Genomic DNA, 20,471 nt, shown 5'->3' with positions numbered 1-20,471 from the left:
AATAATAGTAGTAATAAAAATAAATAAAAGTCTTCCAAATGCCAGAAAACTGTAAATATTTCTCTTCTAATTTCCCTCTTCAGCTCTCTATCTCTCTCTCTCTCTCTCTCTCTCTCTCTGTATTTGTGGCTCGCTCGCCCTCCTCCCACTCCTCCCCGTATGCTAATGAGTCGATGACATCACCGCTAAGACTGAGGGCTGTGATTGGCCGCTGGGAGGAGCAGCAGCTACTGGCGGCCCCTCCCCCCTCCACTCTCCCTCTGTCTGAAAGGTGTTTTCAGTGTCTGAGCTGCTGAACACCGGAGACGAAGCTTTTCATTCTCTACCTCCTGCATCTCCACGTTTCCTCCTCTTCCTCCTCTTCCTCCACGCCGCCTCCTCTCCAAAGCTCTTCATCCGGAGGCTCTTCTCTCTCTCTCTCGGTCGGAGGATGGGTGGATTCCTGAGCGGAGGGAAGGTGTGATCTCTGAAGACCCCTGACAGATGGATGTACGGAGGGAAAACATGATGCCACCGCCGCCGTGCGTCTGCTGAGCCAGCGATTCCTGCTGTAGGACCGGAGAGGAAGAGTTCACGTTTGTCTTCATCGCTGCTGTCTTGGTCGCTCAGGAAGAGGAGAGGTCTTCCTCTGTCAGCTCAAACTGGGAGGGATTCTTGGATTATTAGCAGCTGCTGTGCATTTTAAACTCAGGTTTGATTAAGTTCAGATACTTTAAACTCATTTATTCATCTTCAAGCTTTACTTTTTCTGCTGCTGAGAAGTTTCTCCTTCAGCTTCCTGCTACTGGACTCTTGGATTTGTTTCTTCTTCATGCCTTTGTGGATTCATTTCCTCTGAATCTCTGGAGTTTCATCATGGAGCTTCAGACTGGCCTCCCCGGACCCCTCACTCCGGTTCCCCTCTCCCCGACCTCGGACTATGCCGGGCCCCTCTCCCCGTCGTCCGGCGGCCCCGGTCCTTCTCACGGCGCCTCCCCAGGAAGGGGCCCCAGCCCCAGCCTCAGCCCCATTAGGGGTCCCAGCCCCGGCCCCGGCTTCTCCGGACAGGCCGCCTTCAACTACAACCAGCTGGAGGGCAGATTTAAACAGCTCCAAGGTAGGAAACCTGAGAAAGTTCCACATCTGGAGACTCTAGAAGGTTCTGGTTGGTGGATCAGTTTCATGTAGTGCATTTGAAAGAACTTCAGGAGCCACGTGGAGCAGATTTTAAACTTCCAGAGAAAGTAAATTAAACATCAGTTGACTTTATTTTTTCAATGGGACATGTGAAGTTTGCTAATGTTGAATCAGTGTGGGGTTTGATCGTGGATGAGTCAGCAGCTCTGACCTGATCTCAGAGCCCCACCCTGATCCAGCGGATCAGGGGCTGCTGGCTGATTAGTGCCTTGCTCAACGGCAGCAGGAAGCTCACAAACCTTCACATGTCAGTTGTTAGATTTATGCTGCAGCAAAGCTCCCCTTCCTCCAAATTTAACTTGTTTGGGTTTGAATGGCGAGTTTTCTTTTAATAGCCACCCATAAAACCAGATATAAGCAGTGACCATTTGTGACGTTCAGTTCTGTTGGGAAAGTTTTCCAAATCTGAGTTTAAAATCACAATATTTTATGGAAATCGACGGGCAGCAGGCAGTTCGCTTAAATCTGTGCTGCAAAGAAACTGAGTTCATCTCCAAGTCTGACTTATTTGGGTTTGTTTTCTTTAAAAGATGAACCCATGAAGACCAAAATAATCATCAAGTTTTCCACAGTCCATGAAGTAATCATATGTAATGTGCAATTCTGTTGGGAAAATTTCCAAAACTGAGTTTAAAATCAGGATATTTTAGCAAAATTGAAGTGTAGTATTCAGCTCACAGACCCAGATTTCATCATGTGGTTGTAAGAAGTCCAGTGAGGTTCAGTCTGATCAGTCAACAGGGTGTTGACCTACTGAGAAATAGTGTTAGTTAGTCATTGTTCATATTTCTGGACACTGATTCACAAACATTGGATCCAACTAAGTGATATATGAATAATACTGAACAAATAATCTTATGTTTCTGTACCTCAAAACCCACAAAGCAGGTTTAAAAGGCCTGTTATTTACATTAAAAAATCATCAAAATTCCACTATTTATCAAAATGAAAATCACCACACTGAACTTTCTGACAGTCCTTGAACTACTCATCTGTGATCTACTGTTGTGTTCTGAAGGGCTAAATATAGTATCTATCTATCTATCTATCTATCTATCTATCTATCTATCTATCTATCTATCTATCTATCTATCTATCTATCTATCCATCCATCCATCCATCCATCCATCCATCCATCCATCCATCCATCCATCCATCCATCCATCCATCATCCATCCATCCATCATCCATCCATCCATCCATCCATCCATCCATCCATCCATCCATCCATCATCCATCCATCCATCCATCCATCCATCTTCATTAAAAGAAATCACTAAAAGTAAACAATCTGCACTAAACATATTCAAATTCTATGTCCCTCTGTGCAACCCTGAAGTCATGAGTCACTCAGCTGCATCCAGCAGTCATGTGAGAAAAATTCAGGGAGATTTCGACTGAACTGCAGGCAGTGTTTCCACACAGCAGAGAGGAGGGGACAAGAGAAACTACAAAGAAAATAAAACATACAGGATTAATGAAATAAATGACTTTTTTTAATATACCAGTGTTAGTAACACCTGTAGTTGGCAGGAAAAATGTTATATAGGGTGAAGTTTTTTCAATTTTGGAGCGATTAGCTGCTGTGTTCAGTAGATGCTCTTATGGTCTGAAATCTTCTGAATGAAGTTCAGCTTTAACAGACGTGTTAGCATCTCTGACCTCCAACAAACCGTCCTGACAGTTGTGACCTCTATGTAAAAGGAAATATCAAATAGTTCAGAGCGATAGTAGCTTGTTGGCTTGTTGTACCTCGCTCTGTTTGAGTATAAACACAAATACTGCAAATCCGTTTCTTGCATATGGGAATTTTCTGAAATTTATTCCAACTAGCTTACAAGCTACGTGGACTGACAAGGATAGCAGATTCCAGCTGATTTATGTCTCTGAATTTTTGTCATGTGACTATTTATGGCAGCTGAGTTACTGATGGCTTCACAGTTGCAACAAGGAGTGCAGACTTTTTGTTTTTTTTTCCAGAATTTTTTGGCACAAATGCTTTATTTTTGGTGAATTTCTTCAATGAGATATGCAGAATAAAGTGTTTTTAAGCTTCGATTTGGGCATTTTTTTCTGACTGAACTGTTCATCACAGATGGGTAGTTCAAGGATCGTCAGAAAAGTGAAAGTCTGGTGATTTTTTTTATGTTTTTACATTTTTTTATTCAGGTCAATGATGGAATTTCAGTCATTTCTTAAAAAATTTGTCAGTGTTTCTTGTATATGTGAATTTTCTGTAATTTATTCCAACTGGATTGACATAAATAGCAGTTTTCCAGCAAATTCAAGCCCCTGAAATTTTGTTTTGTGACTGTTTATGGCAGCTGAGTTACTCAGGGCTTCACGGTTGCAGTAAGGAGTGCAGAAGTTTTTGTTTTTTACAGAATCTGTTTGACACAAATTATTAATTTTTGGTGAATTTTTGAGAAAGTTTTTTGTTTGTTTAAAGGAAATTTCATGACTTTAAGCTTAGATTTGGGTTTATTTTTTTGACTGAATTGTTCGTCACAGATGGGTAGTTCAAGGACCCGCGGAAAGTTGATAATCTGGTGATGATTTTCTGTTTTTACAGTTTTAATCAGATCAATGATGGAGTTTTGTGGGTTTTAAAAGCAGATAACATGCCTTTCAAATCTACAGAAGAAGTCAATCGTCATTATTTTAATCTTAGTTTGATGATTTGAGGGCTGTTTAAAAGCTGAAAATATCTTTTTTTCCCCAGTTTTTGTAGTTTCTCATTGTGATAAATGGTGGAATTTTGCATTGACCACAACATTCCTGTCTTATATTCTCCACAAAGGTCGTAGTGTTCAGTTGTTTGTGGAAACAGTTTTATAGAAACTCTCTGCTCAGGATGAATTCTACAGTTTCTGTTGCAGTTTTTTTTGTCATTTTTCACAACTTTCTCAGACTGAAAGGCATTTTTTGCAGGACGTGTACCTAATAAACCAACTGCTAACTGAGTTAAGCTCATTATTTAATCATTTTAATCGCTGTCACATTGCTGGAAACACTTTCTCTCTCAACAATCTTTAAATTATTGCGCGATACAATGAGTGGATTGTGGCAGCTGTTTACACATTTTATTCTGTTCACTTGTCTGTTTCTGGAACGAGCTCCCGAAGCGTAAAAACCCACCAGAGGAAGGCTCACCGCCTGATTCTGGTTTCAGTACAAGGTTTTAATTGAAAATTGCAGGAACGCTGGAGTGTAAAATTAGCAGCAGCTGAGTTTAGCTGAAGGCTAATGGAGCCGATTCTCTGATTAGAGTCTCATCGACCCGAAGACGCCCAGAAACCTTCAGCGTCTAAAAGTAGCTTCGGATGGAGGAAGAGGTGAAGCTGTTGTTTCAGGAAGAGAAGATGATGCCGAATGTCAAAGTCAAAATGTTCTTTACATGAGATCCTCCTGATGTTTGGAGAGTTTTATATGAAAATGAAAAACTAGATGAAAAGTTTACACTTCACTCGCTTTTTAAAGTCATATATGGACTTTTATAGATGCCATGAGTATTTAAATATTTACATTTTTACAGCCTCTTCCAACAACTTCTTCCTCTGTTCACTGTTTTTGAGCCATGCTGCATTTATTTTCATGTCTCTTTGTAGTTGTTTTGTCTTGTTTTTGTCATTTTTAGTCCCTGATCTGTCATTTTGAGTCTTGTTTTTCTGGTTTTGAGTATATTTTTTTGTACATTTATGTGTCTTTGGGACAATTTTGTCTCATTGTGGTCATTTTGTGTCTCTTTTTTTGTCATTTTGTGACAGGTTTAGCTCTGTGTGGTGGTTTTGTCTCCACATACTACAGAATATTTAGCTCTTTAGACTTTTACAGTCTCTATAAACACACTATTTTTCTCTGTATTCTGCACATCAACTCTGCAAACATGTTTCACCATGCTGAATGTATCTTCCAACAACTTGCTCCTCTGCTCACCGTTTTTGCTCTTTGCTCTGCCTGCAGTTCATCTGAAAACTTTGAGAATTTTTGTCATGTGACTGTTGGTCACAGCTGAGACAGTCATTATTTTTCAGTTGTGCTAATGAGTGCCCAATTTTTTGTTTTTAAACTCATCTGGTTGAGGCAAACTGTGTATTTCTGGGGAATTTTAAAAGAAGACACATGGAATAAAGTGATGTTGATGACATAGTAGTCAATAATAGTTGTTTTTCCTAATGGAACGCACATGATATGTTTAAAGACTGTCAGAATGTTCAAAATCTGATTAAAAACAAGAAAGCATCTGCTAGAAGGTTTTGGGGTTCAGAAGGATATTAAATAGTCATATTTTATTTATAGAAAATGTTTATCTGGTTGCTCAGCAAAGTGTCAGCTCAAATTTTCAGTTGAAGACAACTTCATATTTTGAAAAAATCCACCAAGGAGATGATTTTAAAGACTTGTTGATGGAATTTGGTTTTTAAATTGACTTTTAGACTTCTAACTTCTAGATAAATTAAATAGTCCTTCAATTTGTGACAATTTCTTGGACCAGCTTTCGCCTACGGTTTGTAAAAATCAACCTATCAGAGAGTTTTTATCGATTTTCAAAGCAGCCTTGAGAAACCTTTAGGATTCCATCAGGATGTAAAGACATTTAAAGTGTGTTTTAAACCCTGGTGGTCCCTCGAAGCCTCTCACACAGAGAAACATTTGTGGTCTTCGCTTGGTTTTACAAGCGTTAAACTCGTGTTGTCACATGTGTGGCTCAGGTGCTTCTGACAGAACGCTGGTTCAATTCCCGGCGGGGTGATGAATGTGGAGGCAGTCAGTGATTATTGCTCTGTGAACAGCGAGCTGACGGGCAGCTTCGTCCTCGTTATCGAGCGCTGAGAAATCAGGCAATTATGGACGGAAACAAGTCATCAAATAGCTGCTGAACTGACTCCTGGGAGGTTTTTAAAGTGAACAGCAGAGTTGATCTGTTAGTGGCTGACATAAATGAGTCAAGAGAAGCTGTGGAGACTTTTATTACATAATAAATATAATAAAACTGTCATGAGAAATGCTGCTAAATGCATTAATGTTCTATTGATTATTCTATCAAGTGATGGTTACTTTTATTAATCAGCTTATTCATGGTTTACTTTTAATGAATTTCTAGAATAAACTGATTTTGATGATGGTAAAAAGCTTTATTTCTATAAAACTTTCAAAAAAGTTACAAGGTGCTTTAAAAAAGCAACAATAAAAGATTTAGGAACAAAAATAAAATATAAAAAAAGGTAATAAGATATTGAAAATAAAGAATAAACTTTTATGAAAGACATTAAACTTTTAAAAAAGAAAAATAAAACCTGACAAAAGACAAACATTGGAAAAAAAAACAGGAAAACATTCAAAGAGTAACAGTAAAATATAGAAAAAAGGAAAATGGACGAAAAAGATGTGCGATGAAGAAAAAAACATAAATTTGTGAACAGAAAATTTTAAAAAAGATAATCAAATATGAAAAATAAAAATATAATAATATAACCATACATACATATAAATAAATATATATGTATATAAATATAAAATATGTACAAATTTAAAAGAAAATCTGAAAAAACTAACACTTAAAATAAAGAAACAAAGAACAACAGTAAAATACTTAAAAATAATAAAATTGCAATAAAACCTGAGATAAACATTTAAAAGCATATATATAAAAAATATAAAGAGAACTATTTAAGAATTGCAACAAAAAGACAAAGCATGACAATAAAAATAGGGGAAAAAAATTCATTAAGCATAATTTAAGGCATTTTAAAACACGACAACGGATGATAAAATGTGAAATTATGATAACATTAAAATAAGACAAAATACTTTAAAAACACAAGAAAAGACGAGATAAAACATGAATCAAAAAATAGACAAATAGACAATAAAACATTAAAAAGACAATGAAATGAAAAAAAATACAAAAACGTGGTGAAAAAATGCAGAAAATCGACAGAAATGTGAAGGAATACATGAATTCTGACTGGATGAGCAATAGATTTATAGATAATATGATTGATTGGTGGATGATGAGCACATGGATGGACAGCTGAGTGCATCGATGGGTGGATAAACCAACACAAGGCTGACAGGTGCAGGAAGCTTCGGTTTGAATCTGTGTTTCTAAACCTGTGATTCGGTAAAAGTCTTCCAGTTCTTTGTTTTGAATTTTTGGTGGGCGGAGCTTCAATAAAACATCTTTCACTGTTTGAACCTCGGCAGCAGATTCTGAGGACGAAACATGAAATCAAACAGACAAAACATCGTCCCTCTCGGCTCCCAGCATCCCCCTCTTCTCTCCCCCCAGCGCGCCGAACCGGCCAATCAGGCGGCGGCTGGGCGGTTTGGGAGTCCCCGAGCTGGGAGGGGGTGAGGAGGGGTGAGGATTAGGGAGGGGAGGGGGAGCGAATCGTCCTCGTCTTTATGTCCCTTTAAAAAGAAAGAAAGTACCTCCGACTCCTCATCCATGTTTCATGAGGCTCTGCGGAGCGTCTGCCTCCCCCCTGCCTCCCCCCCGCCTCCCCCGTCCAGCCTCTTAGTGAAATTAAAGGTTCAGATTCACACAAAGGCTCCTCCTCATCCTCCGACCTTCATCCTCACATGTGACCAAACATCACCTTAAACACATTTTATTCATGATTTTAGGAATATTTTAGCTCAAACTCCCCCGATTTAGGCTTTTATTGCCAGAACATGAATAATTTATGGCTCATTATAACGTAGTAAACACACATAATGATGTTTAAAACATGTTATGATCAGCTGCTGGGAGCCCACAGGAGGATATTTGTTGACAAATATGCAAACATTTATGTTTTCTCTCTGCTCATTAACATTAAACTCTTCAAAAATGCATCGATGACATGAAACATGAGTTTAATGTAGATATCTGGTGTATTTATCAGCCTTTCAGCCTCTTCTGTCTGTAAACGTGAACTTCTTGTGATTTTTAATGAAGATTTTGCCTGCGTAGCTTCGTTGTACATTAAAAACATGTCAATAAATAGTTTGCCTGACTAGTATCTGTATTACAAATTAGCAAAATTAACAACATGTAATCTTTTTGTTGACTAATTGAGGACAAACCTACTAATTACCCTTAAAAAATGCATCAGAAACAACATAAAATATGAGTTTAATGTCAATATGTGATGTATTTATCAGCATTTTATCCTCTTGCCCATAAAAATAAACTCTTAACATGATTTTTAATGAATATTTTAAAATATATACATTAAACATTTTCAATCTTTTTCTGTTGCTTTTCCTCCTGCATCAGCGTTCAAGCTGCAGCGATTAATTGATTAGTTGTCGGTTATCAAATTAATCGAGGCTATTGTGACAACTTGTTTATGTTGGAAACCGACTTTATTTAAAGACTGAAAAAGACAAATCTGCAAACAAAAACTGTCGAAAAGAGTGCTAGTTTAAATATTTTAAAAGACTTTTAGAAACTGTATAAACAGTGACAAATAATTTTAGTATGCAAATATTGTGCAAATATCTGTAAAGTAATTTTTTTAGGTGATTTAAATACATTTAAACTGTATTTTACAGTCACGCATTGTAAAAATACAAATTATCATTTATAAAATTCCAGATTTACAGTTCAATATTTGTATTGCTGTGATTTTGTTGCATTATATTTGTAATTTAACAAAAATAATAAAATAACATGCATAGCACTGATGTACGTAGGTGTGTCTAAAATAATGATATTTTTGCTGATGTAAATACAGTAAAAATGGCCTAACTGTAAGGTCACTTGTTATAGAAGAACAAATTACAATTTGTAAAAATAAGTTTATTTGATGTGGACATTTTATTTACATTTTTGATGGTTAGCGTGAAGGTTAATCCTTATTTTTCTGTGATTTTGTTTGTAAACTGTAATTTAATAAAGCAATGAAAATCTGTAAAATAAGGATAAATAGTTCAAGACATTACTATTTTAAAAAACAAACATTTTTCACATTGTGGTCAATATTTATTCAAGACTCAATCATTATTATGATATTATGTTATGATATATATTAATAAGTCATTATTTTCTCCAGGTGTCAGGTTGTCAACCAGACTGAGAATTCGAGCTGTAAAGATTAATCAAATAATTCACAGGCATTTTGTTATGGAATTATTCAATATACGTATGTTTTTTCCTCATAAAGAGGTCAAAATACTCTGATTACAGCTTGTTAATGTGAATATTTTCTGGTTTCTCTCAGAATCAGATTTACTGGCCACACAACATACCAGGAATTTGGTTTGGCTGCTGTTGTCAGTGTAGGAATAAGGAAAGAGAATAATAAAATAAGTGAAGAAAGAAGAAGAGAAAATAAATATAGAAAGAAAACAAAAAAACAAAAAATTATAATAAAAAAATGATCATAAAAAAATAATAATCCTCCTCTATGAGAGAAAATGTAATTTTGGGGGAGTTGTGGACAAAACAAGTCATTTGAAGATGTTATTTTTGATTTAATCAGGAAAACAGATAAACCAACAGTGAGAATAATTATTAGTTCTGATCTGTTTCTAACCTGGTAAACTGTAAACAACCACGCTGCAGCTGCTGCCATCTTTGTTGTGAACGGTTGCCGCGGTTACGGTTGGGACTCTGTCTAAACTCTGAATCGGCAGCTGCAGTCTGAGTTTATCTGAGAGTCGAAGGAAACATTTTAAACATTGAAGATTTTTGAACATCTGGAGGCAGATTTAGATTTTCGACCTTAATCCTGAAAACCGACTCGGAGCTTCTGATGCAACATGAAAGATTTCTGAGACAAAAACCATCACCGCCTCACTCTGACACTGAGTTTGGTGATTTCATCAGCCAGTTAATAACACACCTGACTAAAAGTACTACTAATAATGTTGCCTTAAACTCTAATAAATGTTGTGTGATATATTGTATATTGCTTTTAACAGTTTGCATCAATCTTTTTGAGTTCAAACGACTTCTAATTTAATTAAGTTGAACCAACAAACTTCATTCAGTTAGTTAACTTAGATTTTCCTCTACAAACAGAAATGTTTTTGTTAGTCCAGACATATTAAGATGAAGGAGCAGACAGCAAATCCTGACATCAATGTGAAGAAAAATTATGTTTAAATTCAAGTTACCTCAACTTGAATTTAGTTTTCAATCAACTGATGCAGAAGAATATTAAACTGGTGCAACATTATTATGTTTGACCACAGATTTATAGCTTTACTGCACTTAAATCATCAAAAATGTTTTTATTTTACAGATTTTTTCAGTTATTTGAAAGAAAAAATATCGATTTTAAGGAGTGAAAATGTTAAAAATGTTATTTGTTGTTTCACAGTTTCCCTGTTTTGCGAAATTACAGACAGTATCTAATAAAGTTACAAAAAATATATTTATTTATTATTTTACAGATATTTACTGTAATTTTAACCAATTTTACAGTTTTTGATCGTTGTCTTGTTTCACAGTTTTTCTAGCGCACTTGCTGCAGATTTTCAGTTATTTTACAGATTTTTTTCACAGTGTTTTGTTTATAACAGCCTCAGAAAGCGTTAAATGTTGTCATAAAAGACGCTTCTCCAGAAAGAAATCAGACCCTCCGTGTTTTGACTTCCAGTGAGTTTTTTTCTTTTTCTTTTTGGCAGTAGTTCCATAGTGAGAAGAGTGAATGTATTTAAATATGAATCTGAACGTCTCGTGTTTCGTTCCTTTAATGAAAACTCCTGAAGAATATGAAGGTGGAGCCAGAATATCAGTTCCAGATGAAGAAAGGAGGTTATTGTTGAGCTGGAGGTGACATGAGGAAGTGTTTGTGGAAGGAGCTGAACAGGGAAACCTTTTACTTGGTCTTCTGCAGGATGAAAGAGCTCTTTGATGGCAGAGTGCCACTGAGCATGCTCAGAACACAGACAGGGGGCGGGGCTTATGGGACAGACAAGAACATCATAAAGTCAAAATCTAAAAATAAACTAAGATGAAGTGTTTTTGTCCTTTGCTGTGCAGGAGTTTTTATAAAAGGAGAAGTTCACTTAAACCACAAACCGCTGAGTTTATAACTGTAGTTTATTTTAAATCTGAGGTTTGATTTTATCAATTAACTGCCACAAAACCACAATGATCACTTCATTTGAATTAACAATATTTTTATTTTTAAAAATCCACTAAAAATACACCATTTATCACAGCCAGAAACTGTAAAAACAGAAAAAAATGTATGGAATTTTCAACTTTCTGAGAGTTCTTGAATTGCTCGTAATAATAATAATAATAATAATAATAATAATAATAATAATAATAATAATAATAATAATAATAATAATAATAATAATAATAATAATAATAATAATGATGATGATGATGATAATAATAATGATAATAATAATGATAACAATAAACTTTATTTCTAAGCTGCTTCACAAACCATTCACTTACACAAAACATTAGATCAAACAATAAATGAAATAAAACAACAGTTAAAAAAATATCTGAACATCTAAAATTTAAATTTCTATTTAATTAAAAGATAAATGAGTCTTTAGGATCAACCCCTGCTGTATAATTAGATCCTCTTAAAGGTTAAAGTTACACTGAATCTACAAATATGTGCCTCTGAGAAAGTTTACAAAGTCTGATGTGCCAAAGTCTGCTTGTATCTAATCCTGGATTCTTAATATTATGACTAAAGGTCCTGTTAAACAAACTGAACTAAACCAGAATCAACTCAAGGACCTAAACGAGGTGCCAAGTCCTCCGTGGGAGTTTCACTGACTAAACTTTTTTTAAACTTTTGATTAAATTGCTGTAGCATATTGTTTCTCATGTTTGTAACTCCACGTCAGGTTTTAGAGTCCTTGAGCTGCAGATACAAACAGGCTGCTGCTGCTGCTACATTAATGCATTACTCATTAATGTGTCCTTGAAGGCAGCATTCTCTCTGATAGCAGCCGATCCCTCCACATTCCTGCTGCAGGTCAGTACAAAACACAGCGAGACGACAGATAAGATCACACACCGTCTGATTTCACACCAAACTTGCACTGTAAAACAAGAAACGATCAAAATCCAGAAGCAACAGTGAAGAAAAAATCTGTTAAAAGAACAGTGGATTTTTTTTCATAATGGAAGTGTAAAAAACTGACATACATCTGGAGAGTAATGATATTTTTTAGAAAATTTAAATACCATAAGACTCCCCAATTTTATGGTCCCACATTGTTAAATAACAAATTGCTGTTTGTAAAATTACAGATTATCAGATATTTTTATTACAGTCAACATATAAATGAATACTTTCCCCCCATATATTCCAGATATTCTGTAATTTAAGAATAGAGGGAAAATTTATCACAGCTAAACATGATTGACCATTTTTTAGTCCTACTGAAATCTGCAGCAAAAATAGAAAACATAACTACAGATTTGTACAGATACAGATTTTTTTGTGATCTTTGCAAGATATTGTCTGTATTTGAACAAAATAAAGGAAATGTGTCAAATAACAATAAATTGACTGAAAAATTACAGTAAAAAAGTTCATTTTTACAGTTTCTATGTGACTGTATGTGATTTCAGGCTGTAAAGAGACAACAGCTCAGTATTGTCAGTTGTGAGGAGTTTTATTATTTGCCAGATTTTGTGTTTTGCGGCCTGCTGTTCCTCCCTGACAGCTGAATAAAGACTCCATCCTTCCTCTTTCTTCGCCTTCATGCTGCTTTTTCTCAACTCGTCACGACACAACAAGGCTTTTGAGCGTCGCTGTCAGGAAGAAAAAGCTCATTCAGGGTCCGTCGGTTTCTGTCGACTGTCAGGAAATAAATCAGCTCCGCTTCATTACAGCGACACTGTTAACCGTCGGCCGCATGACTCGGATTCCTCAGCGATGACAAAAGCAACTCTCGCTGTGTAACGCAAATGAAACACACCTGCAGCTTCATCTGTGACGTTCTCCGGTAGTTTGATGTCAGGATCCATCACTTTGTCCTGATTTATTAAAGCACGAAGCTGATCAACAGTAAATTATCTCAGGATTCAGCAAGTTTAGCATCATATGAGGGTTTTCTTCCAGTTTTCATTAGATTATATAATGTTTATTGCCAAATTACTGATTTTATTTCACAAATTAATCAGTTTGGAATCATATATGAGAAAGAAAAGCATTAAAAAGTCACTTTAACCTGCAGATATTTGGGATTATTGCTTGAAAAACAACAGAAATGAAAAAATCTCGAAACAGCTGATCGGTTACTTATTTGGAAATATGTTTCTACAAAAACTATCTCAAACTAGCATGAAACTGTGGCTGCAAAACAGAGCATGCTTTTTTTAAAAATAATTTTGTTGTTTCCATTAACTTTTTCTCATGCAGTGACTTCAAAATGCACAAAAATATGCTACAAAACCATAACTAATGAACTCACCAGTGCAGTTTATGGAGAATTTAGTCTCAATGCCACCACAAATATGCAAAAACGCTGCAAGTTTTAGGAACAAAATGTAAAAAAAAAAACGCTGTTAAATTTGATAGTAAATGAACCATTTTTCAGGTTCAGACTGAAGAACAAATTTCAGACTTTTAGGAAATAAATTTAAGACTTCAGCTGCATTGTTGTGTTTTCGATGTACATAAAATGCTTTCTAGATGTTCACATTAATTGGGAAAAACAAGAAAACTACCTCAACTTGTGTGTAAATTGTGTTGTATTTAGTTTGATGGAACTTTTTTAAAACTAAACTGTCAACTTTTAGCCAGACTTTTACACTGATCTCCTCATGCTTTAGAAGTTGGTTAGTCTTTTTCATAACTTCTAAAGTCTTTGAAGAAGCTGGTTTCAATGGTTGTCTTCTCTTTTACATCCTTTATGTGTCATGAAAAGCTCTTTGTGTTGCGTCGCTGTTCACAGTTTAACCTCCGAACTCTGTGCAGCTTCCGGGCATTTTTACTCACCGTCGGCTCATTTTTCACTGCAATATAAATCATCACCTCTCTGCTGTGTTTAAACGCCGCCTGCAGTTCAGCTGAAAAGTTTCAGAATTTGTGTCATGTGGCTGTTGGTTGCGATTTAGTCATTAATGGCTTCACGGTTGCAATAGGAACCACAGATTTTTTAGTTTTTTACAGAATCCTATTAGAGCAAATTGTTTATTTTTGATGAATTTTTAAAAGAGATGTAGAATAAAGTGGTTTGGATGAAATATCAAAATTACAAGCTTAGATATGTTTAGTTTTTAAAGGAAACAGCACATCTCAGATGAGTAGTTCAGCGACTGTGGAAAAAATTGATGTTTTTTTGCAATCATTTTGAAAGTTTCTTGCTTTAAATAAAATTTTTCTAGTTAATGTGCCTTTCAAACCTGCCTGCAGGGCGTTTTTACTCACCATTGGCTCATTATTCACTGCAGTATAAACAGTCAGCTCTGCTCTGTGTAAACACTGCCTGCAGTTCAGCTGAAAAGTTGCAGAATTTTTGTCATGTGACTGTTGGTCACAGATGAGTCATTCATGGCTTCACAGTTGCAAAAAGAATTTTAATATTTTCACAGAATCGTACTGTTTTTGGTGAATTTTTAAATGAGACATTGGATGAAATATCACAATTAGAATCCTAGATGTGATTATTTTTTAAATGAAGCATCATGTTTCAGATGAGGAGTTTAAGGACTGTGGGAAAAGTTGAAAATCTGGTGTTTTTTTTTAAAAATTATTTTTGAAGTTCATTGCTTTGATTTAATTTTTTTTAAGTAACATGACTTTCAAATCTGCCTGCAGGGCTTTCATGGGGTCAGATGGTTAAATTATTAATAGTAATAAATCTATTATCTAGTAATCATTAACATCTGTACTATGAACATATAAAAACTAACTTGAGGAGTGTTTGTAAATGGTTGATAAATAGTTTCTTGATCTCCACATGTGCTCTCAGCCGACTGGAGAAGGACTCTACTGGGCATGCTCAGTAGCTCAGACATGCAGGAAGTCCTCAGAAACACCTTTTGTTCTTGTTTTAAAGGAGCCAAACAACACTGAACACAACACAGCTGTGGTTCTGATGTAAAACAAAGATGTGGAGTTAAATTTTTCAGTTGTTATGACATTTAAAGAGTTTTTCTGCCATCAGAGAGTGAATCAGTTTTGTTTTAGTGACTGAGGGTGAACAGAGTAGGTTTAACTTCTGATCAGTGTCTGGTTTCAGTCGTCTTCTGTTCTGATTCTGGCTCTGAAGGAAACACTGTGAGCCTCATTCACTTCCATTCATCGACACCCAGCAGCAGGACTCGCTGTGATTGGCTGACAGGCTCAGTGTTCTGTGCTGTGATTGGCTGAAGGTCCCCTGCTGTCTGTGGTGCAGAAAGTGATGCTGCTCTGAGTTTTATTCTGTGGATTTTGGAGACGCTGCCGTTTAAATCCTCTGCGTCGCTGCTCTTCACACATATCAGAGTAAACAGGATTAGATGCTTCATTTTTAGGAAACCGTCAGAGGAACCTTTGATGCAGGTTATATTTTTAAAGCTGTGAAACGTATTCAGATTGCATTACCTCCAAAAGGCTCCTGATTATTTTGCTGAGTTGGATCATAGAGGACGTCTCGGTTACATTGAAGATGAAAGTAAAGCTTGTGTTCACCGTTGATCATTAACTTGATTAATCGATTGTTTGGTCAGTAAACGGTCAGAAAATGATGAAAAATGTCAATCAGATGTCATTTTTTGTCATATAGGATGAACAGAAACCAGAAAAAATATTTTCTTTAACTATTCCTGTAGAATAGATTATCAGATTCTAGAAAATACATTGATTAGAACTTACTTGGCCTCTTGATGAGTGTTTTTGAGGCATTTTTCTTATAATTAATAAGTCATTTTCAGTCAATTGAATGATAATGTCCATTTTAGTTAAATTAAAATAGAATATTAGGATATAAATTGAAGATAAACATAAAATAAAGTGAAATAAGATAAATTACAATAAAATAAGTGATAAAATAAATTTAAATTAAATAAAAATTAAATTAAATAAATAATAAAATACAATACATTGAAATAAAATATAAGAAAAATAAAATAAAATGAAATAAGAAAAAAAATAAAGAAAAAATCTACAGAATATACAAGAGTGATAGAGAAATGTGCAAATGAAGTAAGAAAGTGCAGACAAGTTTACAGATTTAATGAATGATGTTTAGACTGTAAAGCGTCCGGGATGTAAAGTGGAAACCAGGTGGAAGTAGTTCCTGCTGCAGAACAGAATTTATCGATTATCACGCTGTGGACTTATTTCCTGTTGCTTCTGTGTTTTTTTTACCTCTGAACATGGAACACTGGAGGCTTTAACTCGGTGAGTCGGACCTCGCTTCTACCCAGCGGCTCCGCTGGGGGATCAGGAATGCTGGAATCCTGGAATTGCGGCGCTGAAGTGTGTATTTTGATAAGGTTACGTGATCGTGTGTGTTTGGTTAATGTCATACGATCTGCAGCGAACGGGCTGAATTTTAGACGATGTGGGAGACTGAACAGAGGCCGAATGTGTCTGTTAGTGGAAACAGATGTTTGATGAAACGCTGCAGAGCCTCGACTCTCCTCCTCCATGTTCAGCAGCAAAGTTTTACGTCTGAGCTGAGGTTCAGTTTGGATCCTGGTTGGCAAAACTCCCATGACTTTTGCAAAACCTTTCCCAATAATTCCTGAAAAGTTTCCCTTGAAAGTTTTATTTAAAAAAAACAAACAAAAAAAAATTATTTGGCAAGAAAATATCTGGTTATTTTAATTATCAGAGGGGATGTTGAAGCTCTGATTATTCTTTTGTTTGGGTGAAACAATATCTCACATTTATTTATTTATTTTTGTTTTGCTATTTCTTAAAAACAAATGATAGCAGCCTAGTAAAATTCTGACACTTTATTAGAGTTTTTTGCATGAATTTATTTTTGGGGGGCATTTTTCTCATATGTAATTATTTCCAGTCAGTTATTTGATATTTTTCAAACATTTTACCTGACATTATTTCAATAATGTTCAGTCAATTAAATAATATTTTTTAGATACTTTATTTTTATTTGTGGTAATATTTAATTCAAAATATTTAACATTCTGATAATGTTTTTTAAACATTTTCAGACATATTTGATGTTACATTTAATAAATTTTCCAGACATTTTTGCTGACAGATAATATTTTACAGTAAATTAATTAATGTTAATTATTGATTTTTTTTTTACTATTTTATCATAAATATATATATGTATTTATTTTTCAGTAGTTTTATGAATATTTTTGGGATATTTTATTCACCTGGAATTTTTTTATAATTCTTCAGATTTATTTCCTGACATGTAATTTGGATTTTTGAATACTTTTTGCTGAAATTTGTTATATTTAGTAAAAAATAATGTTTTCTGGCATTGTAATTTTTTATTTTTTTTGGGGGGGGGGTCATTTTGTTGAAGGTCTTTGGACATTTTGATTGTACTTTTCAAATGTTCCTATTTATTTACTTAATTGATATTTTTTTAAATATATTTTTCAAAATTTTAATGCTATTTTTCTGACATTTAATTCTTATTTTACTTATATTTTTGAGACGTTTCTTTTAATTCTTGTGGGACATTTTATTAATATTTCTCAGGCATGTCACTTTTTCTTCTCAAATGTTTTTGCTGACATTTAAGCAATTCATTTAATCTGTATTTTTATCATTGTGGTTGGCTTTTTTAAAGATATTGTGACTTTTTTGGTCTCTTCTTCTATCAGTTCTTCACATCTAACATTCATAGGAGGAGGTGTGTTGTCCTATGTCTAAATTTTAACAGAACAGTATTAGTCATTTCTGAATCAGGGAGGAAACAGTGAAAACATAACTAACTGCTCAGACATTTCCTAAAAAATCCCCCAAAACACACACACACAAACACACCTACTCACATACAGTTTTGAGTGTGTAGGTGTCGAATGATCTCTATAATAACAAATTAATCTATTATTTTTTTCTGGCCTGAATCACACAAACACACACTCTGGGCTGTGTGTTTCTGTATATAAGTGTGTGTGTGTGTCTGTGAGGATCACAGATGTTGGTTAAATGCTGTTTTTTTTTCTAACTTTGTCAGTTCACTTCTACCCAACATATGTGTTTTATATTTCTAAGTGTTGTTATCCATCATTCACATGTTTAAAATGAAAACAGTGTTTACAGTCCGTTACTCATCTTCTTGCTCCCTCTGCTGATGTTTTTGAGCTGCTGTAATGTGTGAAAATCTCCAGTATTGACCAGTAAAGTTGATCTTTAACTGCTTTTCTATTCTAGTAACAAGTAATAGACAAGCAATTAGCATCACCAGTCTTGCAACTAGCATTTCTAAGCTAGCCACAAGTGTCCCTACACAATCAATTAGCTAGTAACTAGCATTTCTAAGCTAGCCACAAGTGTCCCTAGACAAGCAACTAGTATCCCCAGAGTAGCAATTAGCATTTTTAAGCTAGCATAAAAAACATCTCCAGCAACTAGCATCCTTAGTTTAGCAACTAGCATTTCAAACCTAGCTACAACTATCCCTAGACAATCAATTAGCTAGTAACTAGCATTTCTAAGCTAGCCACAAGTGTCCCTACACAATCAATTATCTAATAACCATTTCTCAGCTAGCCACAAGTGTCCCTAGACAATCAACTAGTATCTCCAGAGTAGCAATTAGCGTTCTTATGTTAGTTTAAAAAATGTCTCCCAACAACTAGCATCCTTAGTTTAGCAACTAGCATGTCTAAGCAGGTTATAAGTATCCCCAGACAATCAATTAGCATCCCCAAGCTAGTAACTATCATGTCTGAGCTAGTCACAACTATCCCTAATCAAGTAGCTAGTATCCTTAGACTAGTAACTAGTATAAGTAAGCTAGTCACAAGTATCTCTCAACAAGCAACCTTCATCCTTAGGATAGCAACTAGCATTGCTAAGCTAGTCACAAATATCTCTCAAGAAGCAACTAGCGTCCTTAGGGGAGCAACTGGCATTCCTAAGCTAGTCAAAAATATCTCTCAACAACCACCTAGCAACCTTTGTGTAGCAACTAGTATTCCTAAGCCAGTGAAAAGTATCTCTTAGCAAGCAACTAGCATCCTTAGGGTACCAACTAGAATTCCTAAGCTAGCACAAATACCCCTCGACAAGCAGCTAACATTCTTAAGCTAGTCACAAGTATCTCTCAAGGAGCAACTACCATCCTTAGGTAGCAAATGGCACTCCTAAGCTAGTCAAAAATATCTCTCAGCAAGTAACTACCATTCTTTGGGTAGCAACTAGCACCCCTAAGCTAGGAAAAAGTATCACTCAGCAAGCAACTAGCATCCTTAGTGTAGCAACTACATTTCCTAAGTTAGTCACACATTTACCTAGACAAGCAACGAGCGTCTTTAGACTAGCACCTAGTATTCTTCAGCTAGTCACAAGTATCCTAGACAAGCAATTAGCACCCTCAGGCTAGCAATAGCGTTTCTGAGCTCGTCAGACGTATCCCTAGACAAACAGCTAGCATTCCTAAGCTAGTCATGAGTATCCCTAAAACTTTATCTTCCGTCCACATTATTTTCCTTCCTTGTTGTTTCTTTTCCCTTCCATCCCTCCTTTTCCTTCCTTTCCTTCCAGATTCAGAATCAGCTTTATTGGCCAAGTACATGAACACACATCCATTTCTGTCTTGTTCTTAACTTTCATTTCCTGTTCTCTCCATCCTTGTTAAATTTCTTGTTCCCTCTTTCTGTTGCTGTTTTCTTTATTTTTCTTCTTTACTCTTTTCTTCTACGGTTTCCTTTCCTTCCCTTCTTCCTGACTTTGCTTTTTAACTCTGTGACTATTTTTGTTTTTATTTTAATACATTATTATCAGACTCCAGTTTGTTTACATCAGTGTTGGAACATTTTTCGTCGCCGACTTCCCATGATGCACCTCTGCTGCACGCTCTGCAGGATTTACAGGGTGACACAATAACACAATGCTGCAGCTCACATGATGCTCAGCTCCACATTCCTGTCTGTGTGTGTCTGTCTATGTGTGTGTTTTTGTCTATATGTACTACGCATTTAAAGCTCAATCACTGATTTCTTTGTGTGTTTTGGTTTTTTTTTGGTCTCAGTGGACTCAAACTGAACCACACCCCCATCTGCTGCTGTGTGTTTCCTCAGGCTCAGGTTAAGGTCACACTCTAATTATGTGTGTCTGTGTGTGTGTTTATGTGTGTGTGTTGTTGCGTTATTGACCTGTAGAAGGAGAGAGACCTCGTCAATACATCACTGTCCTCTGTCGCTCTAATGAAACTCACACAGCTGCTTCTTG

The 20,471-nt window shown here is 35.6% G+C and overlaps 1 protein-coding gene across 4 annotated transcripts in view; it reads left to right on the top strand.

The window, feature by feature from the left end:
* The window catches only part of LOC111572926 (spectrin beta chain, non-erythrocytic 1), a 192,966-nt gene that overhangs the window by 99,140 nt on the left and 73,355 nt on the right, over positions 1-20,471 (top strand). For 2 of the 4 annotated variants that reach the window (XM_023276818.3, XM_055018547.1), the window contains exon 1: positions 286-1,096. The exons of the other annotated variants lie outside the window; for them this stretch is intronic. In XM_023276818.3, the coding sequence (XP_023132586.2) occupies positions 856-1,096 (241 nt within the window). In that variant the 5' untranslated portion in view covers positions 286-855. Of the gene's footprint in view, positions 1-285; positions 1,097-20,471 lie in introns of those variants that run through there. 4 annotated transcript variants of the gene reach the window in all.

Source organism: Amphiprion ocellaris, chromosome 16 (assembly GCF_022539595.1).
Source record: "Amphiprion ocellaris isolate individual 3 ecotype Okinawa chromosome 16, ASM2253959v1, whole genome shotgun sequence".
In the NCBI taxonomy this organism is placed as follows: Eukaryota; Metazoa; Chordata; class Actinopteri; family Pomacentridae; genus Amphiprion; species Amphiprion ocellaris.
The sequence above is the reverse complement of the archived record's forward strand: the minus strand, read 5'-3'. Positions and strand labels throughout refer to the sequence as shown.